At 45.5% G+C, this 20,040-nt stretch overlaps 1 protein-coding gene across 1 annotated transcript in view; it reads left to right on the forward strand.

Moving 5' to 3' along the window:
- Positions 1-20,040, forward strand: part of LOC115387228 (insulin-like growth factor 2 mRNA-binding protein 1) — a 39,195-nt gene that overhangs the window by 12,673 nt on the left and 6,482 nt on the right. Inside the window, 1 exon segment of the mRNA XM_030089851.1 lies at positions 19,492-19,540. Coding sequence (XP_029945711.1) covers positions 19,492-19,540 — 49 coding nt within the window.

Below are 20,040 nucleotides of genomic sequence, written 5' to 3' on the forward strand. Positions count from 1 at the left end.
TTATTATTATTATTACTACAGTTGGTTACAGGGTATTTTAAATTCAGGATTATTTGATTCCTCTTCAGGTTCTGACTGGACAGGAGGAAGATGCGGGTTTAAATCTCCCAGAAGAAAACAGTGTTTCTGGTTTTCTCTATGAACTTTGATGCTACAGCTTTAAAAATAAAAAAGATTCTAATTTTGGGTGCAGAGCAGAAACGGGTTCCCGGATGGTTCTCCTGGGAACAGCTGAGGGTTCCACCTGGAACCTGGTCTGCAGACCGAGCGGCGTCCGGCTGCACACAGACCTTCAGATCTGGTGTGGCTGAGGTGTGTTTCAGCTGGAGCACACTGGAAACCTCGAGTCGGCCAGGAGAACATTCCTCCATCAGCGGAGCTGCACACCGCCTCCACAGGCTCATCCGGGCTCATCCAGGTGTTTTCCTTCTAAACCTTGATGTGTGTCTCTGTCTCAGCAGACAGCTGACAACTGGTGCGTTTCCTCGTCACGGCAGTAGCCGTGGCCCCCGTTGCCGTGGAAACGTAAAGCAAATTGCTGGATCATTCAGTATCGGTGTGTCTATGAACCATACGGCGATGGATGACCTTAAGCTGACCCCAGGCGCCGGCTGGTTTGACTCCAGGTCATTGATTTATTTTGCTAATCAGTGATTGGTGGACTGGCTGTTAAGACCCGCCTCCTCAGGGAGACTTTTGCAGGCGCTTCTGGAGACGTTTCCGTCGTTGCGTCCGCTGTAACTTATCGATCAGTTTATATTTCTATTGGAAACGGGTTTTGTTTGGAGCAACTGCAGCTAAATGACCTGCTGCTGTTTTGGTTGAATTTCTCTTATTTTTACAAGAAAAGTCTGTTTTTAGTATTTCTGGTGGAGATCGTTTCATCTGGATTCTGTCCTTTGGTCGAAAAAACAGAAGGCCTTGAAATCCTTCCAGATCTGTACCTGATAGAACATTTTCTGATACTGATCTCCATTACTGACCCCTCTGATTGTCCCAAAAAAACTAAATAAAACATGTATGTGTGTGTGTGGGTGTGTGTGTGTGTGTGTGTGTGTGTATATAATATTGGCATTATATTTTCTTTTTATCATCACTATTATTATTGCTATTATCGTATTAATTATTATATTATATTATATTATATTATATTATATTATATTATATTATATTATATTATATTATATTATATTATATTATGATTCACACTGAGTTTCAACATGATAAATACCATAAACAGTAAAGCCTCGGATGCAGCATCTGTCTCATTAACACCATCTGCTTATCTAAAAACTCCTATAAACTAGAACTGTAAAATGCTGGTTTATTGGTGATGTTTAGTTCTGCCATGCCGTCCAGCATCAGTGTCTCTCATCCAGAATTAGTCTGATCTTCCTCCAGTCTTCTTCCAGCATCTTCTTCAGGTCAGGTCAAGCATCCACTGAAGTCAGCCTCCTGTGAAAACAATTAAAACGGCAATTTTTACAATTTTAACCTGAAAATAAAATGTCTGAAAGCTCAGAATGTACCAGAATGAATCATGTGATAATTTCATGTCAACTCTGAGATCAATAATTTTCATGGTTTGTTACAAAACATGATCAGCAGGACTCAGCTGATCCTGTATTTAATGTATTTCGTTCTAAAGAGGGTCTCAGGTTGGTTAGTTTTCCAGTCAGCAGCTGGAAACAGCAGTATTATGTTAAATAATGTGAAGTCAGCTGTATTTTCTGTGAAGAACCTGGAGGCAGAGTGGAGGATTCAATCAGTCCATCTGGGTTTATTTCACTATTTAATTAAACTATATAATTCAACAGATTTCCAAACGGTTTATTTGCTAAGAACATCACACCTGTAGCTCTGACACAGAATGTTGGATGTTTTAAAAACTAAATCCAACACAATATAACTGGAAAAGATGCTGGATTTTCTGTCCCTCTGGATGTTCTGATGAAACCAGATCTTGTAGAATCACTTTTCACTGGAAAAGAGTTTATAAAGAATGAGATGGAGAGAGCTGCTTGTAGGGGTGGACGATATGGCAAAAATGTCATATCACGATTTTTTAAAATTAAGATCACGATCACGATTTTATCACGATTCTTTTTTATATTGATTTTTCTAGACTAATTTGCAAGCTTGACCATTTTTCCCCCAATGTTGAACATATAAAACGTATAAAATGTATTTAAACATGTAAAACCGTAAAAGTAAAAAAAAAAAAAAAAAAAAAAGACAATTTAAGCTAGAGAAACTGGCTTTAATTTAAATAGTACAGGTTTTTTTCTAATCAAAATGTGCAATGAACACAAACATAAAAAGTAATGAACAGCAATAGAGTGCACTTTTGTAACACAAAAACTAAACACATCAAATAGATGATTAAAAAAGGTCAATAAAAATGCAAACTTAGCTGTTTATCTCTTAAAGGGCTACAATTTAGAACAAAAACAATTTAACTTTAACATCTATAACCTGAGTGAATAATACAGCTGCTGAGAACTATTTTTTGTTCAGAGATCTGAGCTTTGATCTCCTTTTAAAAATGAGGTAAAAGATAAAAAACAATAATGTACACTTTTGTAACACAAAAAACTAAACACATCAAATAGCTTTTTAGCAGTTTTAATAGGATATAGTTGTAATAGTTGCGCTATCTGACCACTAGAGGGCTCTGTCTCCATTGAAATACAGCCCCTCATCATCCAATTAAATCAAAGACGTTCCACTAGTGATCAGACTAAAGGGTCGTTTCAGCTGTTAACTTGATGGTGTGTCCACTAAGTGTCTTTTCACATTTCTGTGATTTGTTGTATATAAAATCCCTCATGCTAGCTTGTGAACTGCTAGCGGTAGCTCGCTAGCTAGCGTTAGCATCGGTGCTAGCTTCAGCGTCTCTCCCTCCAGCTTGTTGGGGTGTTTCTATGGCGGCTGATCTCTTGTAGATCCTGTACTGCTGCTGTAACCCAGCTCTGCCTGACCCAGCCTCCACCCAGCCTCCACCCAGCCTCCACCCAGCCTCCACCCAGCAGCAGCTCCAGTCAGAGAAGCTCCACAGCGCTCTGCTCGCTGTTAGCTGCCTTTGCGTCCCGAACGCAGCTCTGGCTGTGGCTGCGTGTTTTTTGTTTTTTTTGTTTTTAAATCATCGTTAATGTTGCTCTGCATGTATCTATCATGCATGTGCATAACTGCACTAGAGGGAATATTTAGTTGATATTATCTGAAGCTTTCAGGTAACGTCATCACTCCAAAAAATATTATATAAAGGTGAAAAAACAACACGGAGGAGAACGTGCCCTATAGACGGTTTAACCATCTTTCTGATTTATGAGATCATCCCGACGTTATAATCCTTAACGATCTTATATCATCATATCGCTCACCCCTAGCTGCTTGTTAAATAGTAAAATAAACCCAGACGGACAGATTGAATCCCTTCACTCTTCAAGTTGACAACTGGGTCTACAAGACACTTTATTTTGAAAGTAAACACTAAAGTTCAGAAATTAAATTCTGTCTTTGTGTTTTCACTCCCAGTTGGGACTCTGGGGAGGACTGTCTGGCCCTACGGGGTAGAGCTGGGCAATATATCGAATTAGTTCAGTTAATTTGATTTTATTTTTTCAATTCATGTGAAAAAAATTTAATTTCAACATCGAGTTAAATCAGTCTGTCCCTCCGCCATTTCTACCAGACGAGTGTAATACATACAGTGGCCACACCAGGAGGACTGGCGCTGTAGCACTACTGTCGACGTTCTCTTACCAATGAGCAGAGTTGTCTCTTCCTGCTCAGCCGGGGACAGACAATGCCGGTCCCTCCCGGGATTAAACGCTCTCCCCCACCAGCCCGGCCGGATCTCTGCCGGCCCCCGAGAGTCCCACCGCCTCGGGCAGAGCGGCATGACAGCGCAGACGGCCGCGGCGCTTTTTACAGTCAAACACGTCCGTTCCTCAACTTCTGCCATAACGAACTCGGCCGAATGATCAGAAAAATAAAAAGGAAAAGGCTGCTATAAGGCACACACTGAAATAAAGAGCGCAAAGATGATGAAAATGAAAATGAAACTTAAATTGCGTGTTTTGCCGGCGCTTAAATTTAATCTGTGTGGGATTTGAACCCATTTAAATTTGATCTATGTGGGATTTTTTATAAGTTACTTTTTCTCCAGTTTTCCTTTTATTTATTTCAATGCAGTGCCCATAAAGTGTTTTTGTTAAGACTGCCTCAGTAATAAGTATATTTAGTTTACAGTTAAATGCTGACGTTTTGGCATTCAATAAAAGATCCTGTTTTTGAAAAATATTTAATTGTGTTTCTTTACACAGAAAAAATAATCGATTAAAAACATTTATCAGATTTCAAGCCAAAAAAATAAATAAATCAAGATTTAATTTTTTGGCTATATGGCCCAGCCCTACTATGGGGGGTCCTGGGACTCTGGGGAGGACTGTGTGGTGCTATGGGGGGCCCTGGGACTCTGGGGAGGACTGTGTGGTGCTATGGGGGGTCCTGGGACTCTGGGGAGGACTGTGTGGTGCTATGGGGGGTCCTGGGACTCTGGGGAGGACTGTGTGGTGTTATGGGGGGTCCTGGGACTCTGGGGAGGACTGCGTGGTGCTATGGGGGGTCCTGGGACTCTGGGGAGGACTGCGTGGTGCTATGGGGGGCCCTGGGACTCTGGGGAGGACTGTGTGGTGCTATGGGGGGTCCTGGGACTCTGGGGAGGACTGTGTGGTGTTATGGGGGGGTCCTGGGACTCTGGGGAGGACTGTGTGGTGCTATGGGGGGTCCTGGGACTCTGGGGAGGACTGCGTGGTGCTGTGGGGGGTCCTGGGACTCTGGGGAGGACTGCGTGGTGCTGTGGGGGGTCCTGGGACTCTGGGGAGGACTGTGTGGTGCTGTGGGGGGTCCTGGGACTCCGGGGAGGACTGTGTGGTGCTATGGGGGGTCCTGGGACTCCGGGGAGGACTGTGTGGTGCTATGGGGGGTCCTGGGACGATGAGCTGCTCACTCACAGCTGGATTTGCCACCATTTACTTTAAATGTTGCTGCTGTATATTTTCAGCTCCTTTGTTTGTTGTGTGTGTGTTTGTGTGTGTGTGTGTGTAGGTATGTATAGAAATATAAATATTCCATAGTTAGAATATTGTAAATTGACGTGTATTCCAGTCCTGTTCCGGCGCTATTTAATGTCTGATGTTTGGTTTTTTTAATCCTAGTTTCTGACCTGAGAAACTGTTTCTCATCCTGAAGTGGATCGAATCACTAAAGACGCCTCCAGTTCTCTAGTTCTCCTCAGTTCTGAAGGGTTTGCTGGGTTTTGTTTTTTAACGCCAGACTGTGAGGAAAATTCTGATGATGTCTGCACATTAGACCAGGACCCAGATCTCCGGAAAAACACACATCACTTCTGGTTCGGATCTTTTATCGTTGGACTGTCTTTAATAGGGATGTTCGATACCACTTTTTTTTCAGACCGATACCAAGTACAAGTACTTCATCTTCAGTACTCACGATACCAATACTCATACCGATACTTTTGATACATAAAATTTAAACTAATGCAATGACAGATCATTTTTGAAAATGACTTTTATTTCTAAAAAAAAAAAAAAAAAAACGGCAGCACAGCCACTATGTTTAAGTCCAAAATAATAGTCTGAAAAATAAAACAATCAACTCTTGGAGTTTTACACTTTTTTAAATGAAATTAAGTGCAAGAGAAAACAATTTTTTTTTTCTTTTTTTAATTGCAAAAATGAACAGACAATACAGACAGAGACAGAGACATGTAACACGACAAGCTACGTAAGAGAAAACAGAGAGGAAGTAAAGTAAAAAACAAAAACAAACAAAACAACTAAGGAGTGAGCTGTTCGGTGTGTGTGTGTGTGTGTGTGTGTGTGTGCGCGTTTTAAATAACCTGAAAAACATACTGTCAACCCCCTTTTTTTCACATATAAATATACGTATAGATATACATACATATACATGCCCACATACATACATACATTCACACATGTGCACAATACAGAGAAATAAATACACACAAACGGAAAAAATTTCTGAGTTGTATTTTTTTAAATGAACTGAAGTACAAGATGTAAACAAACAACTCTAAATATACACTTTTTTAAATGAACTTATTTGAACGTTTTATAAATGAACTGAAGTGCAAGATAAAACAGTTTTCTCTGAGTTTTACACTTTACATGAACTAAAGTTGTTAATGTACTCATTTCAATGATTTTTTTATGAACTGAAGTCAAATAGAGCAACCCCTGAGTTCTAGGAGCTGCTGGTGTTCTCTGTGCTGCTCTGGATCGCTGCTCTTCAGTTTCTCGGTCTTCTGCAGAGTTTGCCGTCGAGTTGCTGCAGGAGTTTTTTTTTTTTCCCAGCACCACAGCGTCGTCCCCAGGCTTCACCCTGAGGTGTTTCAACAAATTACTAGTGGTAAATGAACAAGATCGCCTCCTCCTCTAGTAATTTTAGCATAGCAGAGTTTGCATTCTGCAAAGCTCGGCTCGTTTTCGCTGATATAAAAGAATTTCTGGTGAGACGAGCAGCGTTCTGGATTCATCCTGTTGTCTCTGCTCTGGATGAGACTCATGGAGAATCAACCCGCTGCTCAGCGCCTGTCAGCGCCCCCTCCTGGAGAGGAGGGCTTCTTCCTCCATGTTTAACGGCAGCTTGTATCCCGTTCAGTCACACTCCCGCCATCTGCTGGTGAGGAGGGCTTACTACGTGTGGGATTTTGTTGCCTTGAGTATCGGTGGCTGGTATCGGTTAACCTTGCATAGCAGACGGGCCTGAATCAGTTCCTAAAGCCTGCAGATCCATCCTGTAGCGCTCCAGAGACCAATGGTTTCACTCTGTTAAAATGTTGCCGGCCCAATCAGGGGAAAGAGGCGGGAGCTGCGGGAGGAGCGGACGTGACGACAGCAGGAAGCACACAAAAGTTTGAAAACAATGGTGGCATGCGAAGCGATCTCCGTGGACACGGCAACATCTGCAGTTTTATAAGAAAGAGACTCAGTTTCCTCTTTGAAAGAGGAGCACAGAACATGACTTCCAGCCTTTTTGTCAGGAAATGATGTCTACTGCTTCTCAGCAGCACAGAGCGCCGTCACACCGCGGCTTGATGTGGATTGGTCTGTGATGAGTGTGTCGTGTGTCAATCAGAACGGTTGTTCAATCTTCTTCTTCTTTGGTTTGAACGGTCGTCCAATCACCGGCTACGGATTGTTTTGAAGGTCCCGCCTCTGAAATCGAATCGGAAGAGCGGCTACCCAGATGGACTTGTGAAATATTTCCGTGGCGGACATGAAACTGTCCATCTGGCGTGTCAGGTTAGGTATCGGTATCGGTAGTACTCGATACTTTGAAATACAGCCAGTATCGGCCCGATAGCTGGTATCGGTACTCACACATCCCTAGTCTTTAACTGTATGTAAATGAAGCGAACAGCATGAAGATGTACAACAGATGATCTGTTGAAGCCCAGCCATGTGGTCCTCGTGATCCGGAAACACAGTCAAGAGTCCAGGAAGCAGCGTCACTGCTGGACTGAAACACCTGAAGATGACTTCAGGTTTCTTTATGAAGCAGAAGGTGGACTGGATGGACTTCACTGGTAAAACTACAACCGTACCGACAAATCAGTCTGCTGACAGGACCGAGGGTTCAGCTCAGCAAAGTACAGGACGGGTTTGGACTAAACCTCTTTTTGTAAGACAGATGTTTTTAGTCTTAATTTCTACCTGAATGAACCGAGGATATCTCATTTAAACATAAAACTAGGATGAAGTTTTTAAAGTTCTTGGGTTGGAAATTTTTTTTTTTTTTTTTTTTAAAGAAATAGGTTTAAACAAACTGAAGCTGATGTGACTGATTTTTCCAACTGATTAAACTGAAACGCAAAGTATCCCAACTTTAAACATGCAGTTCAAAATGGGATTCATCACTATTAAAAAATCATTTGGTAGCCCCAACACACACACACACACACACACACACACACACACACCTGTCCGACTGAGGGGAAGTCGTGCACGTGCTGCTGAAGTGTCACGGTGAACTGGATGGACGACTCCTCTTCTTCCTCCTTACAGGAATCAAACCGGAGCTCCTCTTCAGGTGCTGCACAACCGCTCACTGGCTGTGTGTGTGTGTGTGTGTGTGTGTGTGTGTGTGTGTGTGTGTGTGTGTGTGTGTGTGTGTGTGTGTGTGAATTCTTGACATTTTTCAGCAGTAATGAGAAAGAAAGGGGAGATTAAGGAGCCTATAGGGCAACGCCGCTCCTGATTGGTCAGGAGGAGGCTGATGCTGGGCTCTGATTGGCTGTCAGGAGCTGACAGCCTCTTCCTCTGACTCTTCCTGCCTTTCCGTCTCCTCGCTGCAGGTCAGGGTCAGGGACTTTACGAAGTTCTCTCTGACTTGTTTAGGTGTAGACCGGGGTTCAGCCTGCAGCTCTGGAGCCACATGTGGGTCTTCAGTCCCTCTGCAGCGGCTCCATCAAACGTGAATAACCATTTAACTTGTAATTCTGGCGGCACGCCACAGAGCTGTCAAAACCATCCTGGGTTCAAAAGGGATCCAACAGAGTAGAGCAGTGTTCAGTGCTCCCACCCGAAGTTTAAACTTATGAATCCATCAGAAGATATGGGTTTTGTTTGTGCATCAAATGGCCTCGGAGGGGTCAGGGTCAGGGTCAGGGTCAGGGTCAGGGTCAGGGTCAGGGTCAGGGTGCTGAGCTGCTCCGGCCTGGTTTTAAAGGTTAAAGCTGCTGTACGCTCCAGACCAGCAGGAGGACCCGGGGACAGTGGCTCTGCTGGTCTGGAGGCTCCAGTCCTGGTTCAGCTGGAGTCACAGCCAGCAAGATGACACCCTGGGGGAGGGGGGGCAGGACGAGGGCACCGATCAGATTATTCAGATAGATCAGATCAGATCAGTCAGATCAGTCAGATCAGTCAGGCTGAGTTCGTGCAGGAAGCCCTTCTGAGGAGGTTTCAGCACAGAGTCTGGTTCAGACTGTTTTTAATTCAGAATTGATTTATTCTGAATCAAGTGGTTCTAATTTATATTCCTGATCTTAGTGTTTACGTGTGATGAAAGATGAACTCCTCTCTCATGCCGGGGTGTGTGCAGCGTTCTGATTGGACGTTTACTTCTGTAGGAAGTAAAAAGCGTTTTTCTCGTCTTTCTTTCTGGATTAACTTTGACGCTGCAGCTTTGAAAACGTCCTCGTTGTGGTCGATCCGCTCGTTTCATTATATCCAGTTCTTCTAAAACTGCCGTTAAATAAATCGTCTCTGCACAGCGGGCCGCCATCTTGGAGCACTGCGTCCTCACGGCGGAGCAGATCCACCAGAATGAAGCGGCCTCATCAGCAGAGAGTTCTGCCTCCAACCCGCCGGGATATTCCGATTCACACTTGATTCTGAATAAAGTTTCAGGCGTTTCCATGGTGACGTTAGAGCAGAGTGAGGCTTCATTAGGATTTATAGAGGAATAAAAGTCACAGGTAAACACAGACCGACAGGCTGACACTCTGACTCCTCGTAAAGTTCTTCCCTCTTCAGATCAAACACGCCAAGATGGCGGCCGCGGTGCGGAAAGCTTTAGAGGAAAAGGATGTAGTGAAAAGCATCAAACTTGGAGGAAGGAAGAAAGAGAAATGGCTCCTGACAGGTGCCGTCCAATCAGAAGGCTTCACAGCCGCCCCGTCCAATCAGAAGGCTTCACAGCGTTACCCAGGATTCTCTGCTTCGTTCTTCCCCTGTAAATGCTGGGCTCAGGAGCAGAACTCAGGATTAGTTCATTCAGAATACAGGAATCCTGAGTGAAGCGCTGTGGATCCAGGCTCAGTGACCCTGGAGGAACAGCAGAGCTTTGACAACAGAGGCTGTTCAGCAGCTGATCTGGAGCTCTTCCTGCCCCCCCCCCCCCAGTGAGGCAGACTGAAGCAGAAACCTGCTGCTGCTCAGCTCTGCTGCTAAAATGGAGGCTGAGGATCACATGTATGAAGCAGGCATGTGCTGGAGGGGGAGGGGGAGGGCAGCAGGGTGGGGGCGGGGCTCACTGGGGGGGTGTGCCATATCAGCTGCCATGCGGCGCTCACGTGGTGTGGCGCTGCTGCTGGAGGAGGAGGAGGAGGAGCACACCTCCTCTGATGGACAGATAAAGACAGAGACTTTTTAAAATAAAGACGGTGCGTTCAGGTGCCTCCGTTCACCACAGCCTCAGACAGTCCGGCCGGGAACTGAAAACTGATCAGTGTGTTTTATCTGATCTGGAGGAACGCTGAAGGCTCTGTACTGTCTGTCCTCTGGTGTCCTCTCCTGGTTCTGTACTGTTTTCTGTTCAAGCTGTTAAATCGTTGGTTATTTCTATGAATTTCTTCCCAGTCCACGTTGTGAACGGTGCCGCTTTGACTGCTGAGCAGCTGAAGCTGATCTGTGGAGGATTTCACCCAAAACACCTTAACAAGAAATAATCCGGGTTTTTCAGAACTCTGTGGAGAAATTTTTCCAGTAACTGAGCGCTGAAGGAATTAATCTCCAGCATCAGAATCTGAGATGCTTCTGATGTTCCCCATGAATCAGCATGAGAGGAAGAGACGAGAGGCTTCTCTCTTACATTCTGACATTTTCAGGCCAGTTTAAATGAAGCTTTGAATGTAATGGGTTGTATGTTGGGCTGGACCAGGACTGGACCAGGACTGGACCAGGACTGGACCAGGACTGGACCAGGACTGGACCAGGACTGGACCAAGGCAGGACCAGGGTGCCTGCTGCAGCCGGTCTGCTGACTGAAACCCAGCAGGAGCTCCTCCCCTGGGCTGAGCTCTCTACATGGGCTGCCTGTCTGCTCTCCAGTGGAACTTAAAGTTTTCCTGCTCACTCCTCAGTGCTGGCTCTCCCTTCATACCTGAGTGACTCTCCCACCAGAGACCGGAGGTCAGCTGACCAGCTCCAGCTGGTTGTCCCTAAAACCAGGCTACAATCCAGAGGTGACAGAGCCTTCTGGGTAGTCCTCTCAGTCTGTAGGACAGTGAAGTCCAGACTGAAAACACACCTCTTCTCACAGACTTTTAACACCAGCTAAACTGGAGGACATCTCGGTGTCTTATTTGTCTTATTTGTGTTTCATAAATATGTTTAGGTGGGCCTTTTTATTTTCATCTATTTATTCTATCATTTCTTTTTTACTTTTTTGTAAAGCACTTTGGTCAACCGAAGTTGTTTTTAAATGGGCTATACAAATGAATGAATGAATGAATTAATTAATGAATTTATTTCGAGCTATTGCAAGGTAATAATATTTTTCTGACAATAGTCAATTTACAGGACTATAAATACGATTTTATGTTAGTCATGAGATACATAATGCTCGAAAAGGAGTGGGAAGAAGAAAACTTATTTAAAATAAATAATAAAATTGAATTGAATTGAAAGCTAAAATGTTTCATCAAGGAAAAAAAAATGACACAAGCATTGTATGATATTTCACCATAATTATATATATATATGTTTATATATACATATATATATATATATATATATATATTTATATTTATATATATATTATATTTATTTATATTTATATTTATTTATATATATATATATATATATATATATATATATATATATTCTTATATATATATGTATATATATATATATATATATATATATATATATATATATATATATATATATATATATATATATATATATATATATATGAACAATGAATGATTGAATTTTACAGAGTTGCTTAACAAAATAAAATCCTTGTGAAATCAGTGAAATCATCATTCAGTGTTTCGTGTCTATTTTTGATGTTTCGATGTTTTTGGTGCTATAAAGGTTTAAGTTGTGTTTGCTGTATTTGTGTGTGTGTCACTGTGCAGTGTAAATACCTGCCAGGGTTTTTTAGTTCTGTGCTTCTGGAAAGAAATCGGATTTATTTCCATTAAAATTTTATCTTAAAACCTTTATTCCAATCGGTCATTTCTGTAAACATCCTCACTGATGATCAGCCCAGAAATATGAAGAACAGTGAAACGCAGTGGATTCAGTCTCAGAGAATACTGTGAGGGTGAAACAGTGGTGTGTAGTTTGTGATTGGAATTAGTGTGGGGCCCGGGGAGGTCGGGGGCCAGGGGGGCTGGGGGGGCCGGGGGGGCCGGGGGGGGCTGGGGCCCGGGGGGGCCGGGGGCCACTGCAGTGAGCCTCAGCAGGCCTAACTAGCTTCACCACCTTGAAGCGAACCAGCCACCAGAGACTCGGTCTCACAGGCAGGACCTGCGGTTCCGTCTCCGGCTCCTTCAGGGACGCTGCAGGTGTTCTGGAGATTTTTTAAAGACGAATTCACGACTTCTAATGTTCCTTTTTAATGTTTGAATCAGTGAAACGAGGAGGTGTGGGCCTGGTCACATCCGTCCGCTGAACAGTGCTGGATTACTGTTTAATATCTTGAATTATTCTGAATTTCTCCACATTTTAAGTCTAAAGTGACAGAAGACAGATAAGAAGAAAGAGAAAAGAGAGAAAAGAAAAGAGAGAAAAGAAAAGAGAGAGGAGAGCGGCCGCAGTTCACCAGGAGAGACGCAGTGAGCCCTCTGCTGGCCGCAGCCGGAAACACACCCGGTGTGTTTGTGTGTGTGTGTGTGTGTGTGTGTGTGTGTGTGTGTGTGTGTGTGTGTGTGTGTGTGTGTGTGTGTGTGTGTGTGTGTGAGACGGGCCCCTCTCTCCACCGCTTCTCATTGGCTGCCTGAGGCCCCGCCCCGCTCCTCACCGATTCAAAACAAAGCACAAGCTGACGTCACCACACACACACACACACACACACACACACACTCAGCAGGAACTCCCTCCTCCTCCTCCTCAGGTTCTTCGGCCCCATTTTGAGCCGAGTGGAGGAAAGAAATGAACATTTAGATATTTTAACACTTTAAACATTTAAAAACTTTATAATTCTAAACTTTCAAATAATTTAATCATTTTAAACATTTTCAAAACTTTATGTTTCTAAACTTTTCAATATTTTAATCATTTTAAGCATTTTAAAAACTTTATCATTAGAAACTTTTAAATATTTTAATCATTTAAAACATTTTAAAAACTTTATAATTCTAAACCGTTAAATATTTTTTATCATTTTAAAAACTTTAAAAATTGTATACATTCTAAACCTCTAAATATGTAACATATTTTAAACATTTTGAAGACTTCAAAAATTTAAAAGATTTGATCTATTTTAAATATTTTAAAGACTTCAAACATTTTAAAGCCTTGGAAACATTCATCATTTTTAAAGATGGTAAAGATTTGACCGTGTGAAGGTTTGCCAGACTTTCCTCCGGCCCAGTCTGAGCTGATTTGCTGGTGAAAGGTGTTTTTGTGTTGGGCTGGAGGAACGCTCTGCAGCCAGCCGCTGAAAATAAACTCTGTTTCTCACACCATGAAGGACTGAAGGCGTGAGAGGCGTCAGTCCGCCTTATAGCTGGTTCCGGTTCTCCTGCTGAGTCCGGGTCCATGGCTGTCCTTCCTCAGCAGGATTGTTTCGGTGTTTCTTCACAGTCGGGATTCGTTTTTAAAAACACATTTAAACAGATCTGAGCCGAGGTTGAGGTGAAAGGTGAGATCAGCAGAGAGGAGGTGTGTTTCAGCGTTGATCTGCTCAGAGCTTCTCCAGCCTCAGGAGAGCTCCTCCCCAGGAGGAGAAATCCACCCCAAACTGAAGGAACCTGCTGAAGTCACCTGACCGAACGCTTCACTGAAAAACACGTCTGGAAAGAAGAGTTCTAAACCCAGCAACAAGCCGCTCTGGCTGGAACCAGGCCAGAAGAGACGCTCTGACTGAAAGCTCCACCAGTGAGCTGGGAGGGGCTTCACTTTCTGCAGATCAGTAAAGATTCAGAAGAATCTGCCTCCTTCAGCTCCAAGGATGCTTTACAGTGTGTTCCTCTGATTGAACCTTTCTGGAACACCACACCTGAACACCTGGCAGCATGGTCCCTGTCTGCTCTGGCCTCGGCCTGCTGTGTCCCTCCTGTGGTTCCACCGGACCGCCGACCGGACCGCCGGGTTCCACTGGACCGCCGGGTTCCACCGGACCGCCGTGTTCCACCGGACCGCCGGGTTCCACTGGACCGCCGGGTTCCACCGGACCGCCGGGTTCCACCGGACCGCCGGGTTCCACCCTTTTCAGAGACAGTTAATGAAGAGACGAGCTTAAAAAGCATTTTGGAAAGAAATCAGAAGCGTTGGGTTCTCCTCCGTCCTGGAACCCTGCAGAGCGGAGAACAGGAGGAGGAACGAAGAGGAACGCTCCGTGATCACATCCAGAGAGAACTCAGCCCACAGCGGGGGGGGGGGCGGGGGGGTTCTCCATCGTATCGCCCGGCTGAAGCCTTTAGTCTGCAGGAGAATCAGAATAGTGACAGTGAGGGAGAACCGGAGAACCATGGAAATCCTGACATGTTCCGTCCCTCCCCCAGTTTCCTCTCTCTCTCTCTCTCTCTCTCTCTCTCTCTCTCTCTCTCTCTCTCTCATTGTTCAGCTGTAGGTTCCTCTGCACCGCCTCCATGTTGCCATGTTCATGTAATGGCGCATGTTACTACACACACACACACACGCGCGCGCGCGCGCCCCGCCCCCACCCGGCGGTGCATGTGCGCCGTTAGCCGGCGTCACGTGAGCGCTCTCATTGTAGTAAATGGGCGTTGTCTGGTGGAAGATGGCGGCTCGCTGGCCTCACATGTAGAGCAGAGAGGAGGAGAGCGGCGGCTGCTGGCGGTGAGCGGAGATCCTCCAGAGATCCTCCAGAGATCCTTCAGAGATCCTCCAGAGATCCTCCAGAGATCCTCCAGCCCCAAACCACCGCTCCACCATGGAGGCAGGACGTCATCCTCCATGGAGCTCTGCTGTTTTGTCCTGCTGTGACTCCTGCTAACGCCTGAAAGCTGTTTTCTCTGTTTGGAGGTTGGATCACAGCGTGGGGGGGGGAGGGGGTGGAGGGAGGGGGTGGAGGGAGGGGGGAGGGGTGGGGGGGGGAGGGGGAGCAAACAGGTGAACCACTGCTGGACAGAAATAACCACCGCTCGGCCACAAAATGGAGAGAGAGAGCTCAGCTCTCTCCAAAATGGCTGCAGGCGGGTCAGAGTGGAGAGCAGAGGCTGAACTTTGACCCCGAGCCTACAGATGCCCCCTCCCCCCTCCCCCGTCTCAAACACAGCTCAACACATTCAGGAAGAGCAGCTTCACGCCACTGCTGCTGGGCCGCACCACGACCCCACTGCCAGGGCCAGACACACCGCCTGATCCACCAGCGCCACTGCACAGGACAGTCTGCACCGCACAGGACAGTCTGCACCACACAGGACAGTCTGCACCACACAGGACAGTCTGCACCGCAGAGGACAGTCTGCACCGCACAGGACAGTCTGCACCGCACAGGACAGTCTGCACCGCAGAGGACAGTCTGCACCGCAGAGGACAGTCTGCACCGCAGAGGACAGTCTGCACCGCACAGGACAGTCTGCACCACACAGGACAGTCTGCACCGCAGAGGACAAAACCTGCCATTAGGAAGAGGAGCTAAATGGTGAAACCCTTCTCCAGCTGTCAGCTGAAGGAACCTCTGGGTGGAGAAGCTCTGGGTGGAGGAGCTCTGGGTGGAGGAGCTCTGGGTGGAGGAGCTCTGGGTGGAGGAGCTGTTACTGTTCGTCCTCCTGGACTCTGCAGACGGACACGGGGACTCTGGAGGACACAGGAAGCTGTCAGCATCAGGACTGGCACACAGACTCCACCACCTTCCCTTCCTCCTCCACCCAGCCAGGAGGTGGAGCAGCTGAGTGGCTGCAGTGAGGCTGCTAACCTCTGTGAGGGGCTAAATATGGGAACCACACACACACACACACACACACACACACAGTGTGATGATGTTTGGTTGCATACATGCCACTCGCTCTCCTCCATCAGTAATGAAATATTCATCTTTGATTTTCTTCCTCTTATGAAATATTAACCCATTCAGCACTTCACTGCTGCTGTGAGGGAGCAGCTCGACGCTATGGAGGAGGTTCACGCTATTGGTCTAGTAGTGGCGTGGTAGTGGTCTAGTAGTGGTCTAGTAGTGGTGTGGTAATGGTCTAGTAGTGGTCTGGTAGTGGTGTGGTAGTGGTCTAGTAGTGGTCTGGTAGTGGTCTAGTAGTGGTCTGGTAGTGGTGTGGTAGTGGTCTAGTAGTGCTCAAGTAGTGGTGTGGTAGTGGTCTAGTAGTGGTCTAGTAGTGGTCTAGTAGTGGTCTGGTAGTGGTGTGGTAGTGGTCTAGTAGTGGTCTGGTTGTGGTCTAGTAGTGGTCTAGTAGTGGTCTGGTATTGGTGTGGTAGTGGTCTAGTAGTGGTCTGGTTGTGGTCTAGTAGTGGTCTAGTAGTGGTCTGGTTGTGGTCTAGTAGTGGTCTAGTAGTGGTCTGGTATTGGTGTGGTAGTGGTCTGGCATTGGTCTGGTATTGGTCTGGTAGTGGTCTGGTAGTAGTCTGGTATTGGTGTGGTAGTGGTCTGGTAGTGGTCTGGTATTGGTGTGGTAGTGGTCTGGTAGTGGTCTAGTAGTGGTCTGGTTGTGGTCTAGTAGTGGTCTAGTAGTGGTCTAGTAGTGGTCTGGTTGTGGTCTAGTAGTGGTCTAGTAGTGGTCTGGTATTGGTGTGGTAGTGGTCTGGCATTGGTCTGGTATTGGTCTGGTAGTGGTCTGGTAGTAGTCTGGTATTGGTGTGGTAGTGGTCTGGTAGTGGTCTGGTATTGGTGTGGTAGTGGTCTGGTAGTGGTCTGGTATTGGTCTGGTAGTGGTCTGGTATTGGTCTGGTATTGGTCTGGTAGTGGTCTGGTATTGGTGTGGTATTGGTGTGGTAGTGGCCTGGTTGTGGTCTGGTATTGGTGTGGTAGTGGCCTGGTTGTGGTCTGGTATTGGTGTGGTAGTGGTCTGGTATTGGTGTGGTAGTGGTGTGGTAGTGGTCTAGTAGTGGTCTGGTAGTGGTGTGGTAATGGTGTGGTATTGGTGTGGTAGTGGTCTGGTATTGGTGTGGTAGTGGTGTGGTAGTGGTCTAGTAGTGGTCTGGTAGTGGTGTGGTAATGGTGTGGTATTGGTGTGGTAGTGGTGTGGTAGTGGTCTAGTAGTGGTCTGGTAGTGGTCTGGTATTGGTGTGGTATTGGTGTGGTAGTGGCCTGGTTGTGGTCTGGTAGTGGTCTGGTATTGGTCTGGTAGTGGTCTGGTATTGGTCTGGTATTGGTCTGGTAGTGGTCTGGTATTGGTCTGGTATTGGTGTGGTAGTGGCCTGGTTGTGGTCTGGTATTGGTGTGGTAGTGGCCTGGTTGTGGTCTGGTATTGGTGTGGTAGTGGTGTGGTAGTGGTCTGGTATTGGTGTGGTAGTGGTGTGGTAGTGGTCTGGTATTGGTGTGGTAGTGGTGTGGTAGTGGTCTAGTAGTGTTCTGGTAGTGGTGTGGTAATGGTGTGGTATTGGTGTGGTAGTGGTGTGGTAGTGGTGTGGTAGTGGTCTAGTAGTGGTCTGGTAGTGGTGTGGTATTGGTGTGGTAGTGGTCTGGTAGTGGTCTGGTATTGGTCTGGTGTTGGTGTGGTCAGGCAGTCGCCGCCATGTTGGCGTGAAGTCAAACCCGTGGCGCTGCAGTGATTCTAGTGTGTTCAACAGAGAAGTCTGGATCAAAGTAGTGAAAACCTGGTTCTCAGTGTAGCAGCTGGTGGAGCAGGATCCTCGTTTCACAGGTTTCTGACTGATGTAGATCGGAGAGAGAAGCGAATCGCTGCAAAATAAACAACAGATAAACAAAATACTTGTATGAATCCAGGCGCTTGTTCGCCTTCATCGCTGCTTTTGTGTACGAAGAACTGTGGAGAGTAGAACAGTAAATGTTGGCGTACTCCAGATCGGGGAGTTCTCCAGTCTCAGCCGTGGACACGGGTCCTGCTGCACGCTGTTCATTTTGTCAACAAAAACTTAAACGAAAACTGTTTGTTGCTGACCCTTTATTCCGTGACTAATTTGTGACAAGAACGTAAATTTAATAAGTAATGACAACAAAAACTAAAACTAAATCTCTGGACATCATGAACTGACTGGCTCCGGTCCGGTCCGGTCCGGTCCGGTCCGGCTCCGGTCCGGTCCGGTCCGGTCCGGCTCCGTATGGAGTCACAGCACCGCAGCACTGTCACTCAGTGCCGTGTGTGTTGTTGTGCTGCTGGTCTTCTTCTTCTCTGATGTTTTACGGCAGCTTGCATCCCGTTGGCTGCAGTACCGCCACCTGCTGGTCATTATGATTGGAGCTTTTTCTTGCAGGTTGTCATTTGTTTTAAGAATTTACAGAAAGAATCTCAAGTTTATGCATTTAAATTTTTTTCTAACAAGCCGTAAATATTCATATTTATGATCCAAGAGTCATATGATACATTCTAAATTTAAAAATCTGAACATAATTAAAGTTACAACCGTGACAATCATCCTTTTGCACTTCTGCTGCTGTGGTTTTATGTTGTGTTGTTTTTATGTGTGTATGCATGTTGATGTAGCACTTTGCCCAAGACAAATTTCCCACTGGGACAATAAAGTCATCTATCTATCTATCTATCTATCTGTCTATCTATCTAATTTACTACAGTACAACAAAACTGTCAAATTTCATCAATTAAACCAACACTAAGGAACTTTTCAACCTTAATAAAACATTTTAATATCTTTTGTGATGATACATCAACTTACAGCTGGCTGAATGACCCTCTGTCAGCCTGAGGGCGTCAGTGTTGCTTCACTTGGACTGAGCAGCTGTGAGGAGGGTGGTAGGAACCCTGCACACTGAAAAACTCCACATGTGTGGACTGCTTTACGGCATGCGTCACATCATGATAGAACATTGTTTAGCCATTAGATTCATGACCTCGTCGCTATCCGTCCTTCACACAGCCACTGGATACAAATTAAGGCGAGTACAGTCCGACAGCACGCCACCGGGAGCAGCATTTTACCACGCCACGCGCTAGGCCTCATGGGAACTGTAGTATTCCTTCAGGCAAAACACTACCGCTTTGTCCACTGGCGCCGCCAAAATCAACCAAAACTGAAAGTTCCTTAGTGTTAGGTTAGTGTTAGTGCTGTAGTAAGACTAAAGCTAAAACTAATTTCCACAGACTAAATTTTAACTAAAATGAAACAAAACTAAAAAAACTAAAATGTGACTTTAACTAAATCAAGTCTTTGGTGAGTGACTGAGACTAAAATCAAATGAAAAATTCATGTCAAAATGAACACTGCTACTTTATTCCATCCAAGCTTGATTTTATCTGTTGGTGAAATCAGAAACTCTGAAATCCTGTCTGGTTGATGTGTTGAACTCGGTCTGTCTTCATGCTGATGTGTTGAACGTGTGTGCAGCCTGTCAGAGGAGCAGCTTCTGATTGGCCGTTGTGGTCTGTCTCCGCAGGACGAGGAAGCTGCAGATCAGGAACATCCCGCCTCACCTGCAGTGGGAGGTCAGCCCCGCCGCCTACTGACACACTCCGTGTCTGTGTGTGATGCTGTATCCGTGTGTGTTATCCCGCTGTCACAAGGTCTTTTTAGTGAATTATTCAATCATCTCAGAAGTTCCATAGTTAATCATGATTAATCACGTTTTAAATTACGTGTTTAATATTCATTTATTTTGCATTTAAATCCAGTTTTAGACCCATAATGTAAAATATTTCTTAGCAGAGTGTCTTCATTGAGAATCAAATGAATAAAGAGACTTTTCTTTTTCACCTTTTGGATTTTGTCTCAGAATGAAGTTCCGACTTATTAGAACGTCTACATCAAATCCCGTTTCCAGTTCGAGCCTGAAGTGTCATGTAGAGTCCTGCTCCTCTTCAGAATGAAATAACTCAGTCAGCGAACGGACAAGTACTTCAGACTTTTCTGGTACTTATTGACAAGAAAACACTAAAACCTGTGGCGGTGAAGTTGAGGTCATGGGAGAACCGGGACTGGGTTTCAG

The sequence above is a fragment of the Salarias fasciatus genome, chromosome 4, assembly GCF_902148845.1.
Source record: "Salarias fasciatus chromosome 4, fSalaFa1.1, whole genome shotgun sequence".
In the NCBI taxonomy this organism is placed as follows: domain Eukaryota; kingdom Metazoa; phylum Chordata; class Actinopteri; order Blenniiformes; family Blenniidae; genus Salarias; species Salarias fasciatus.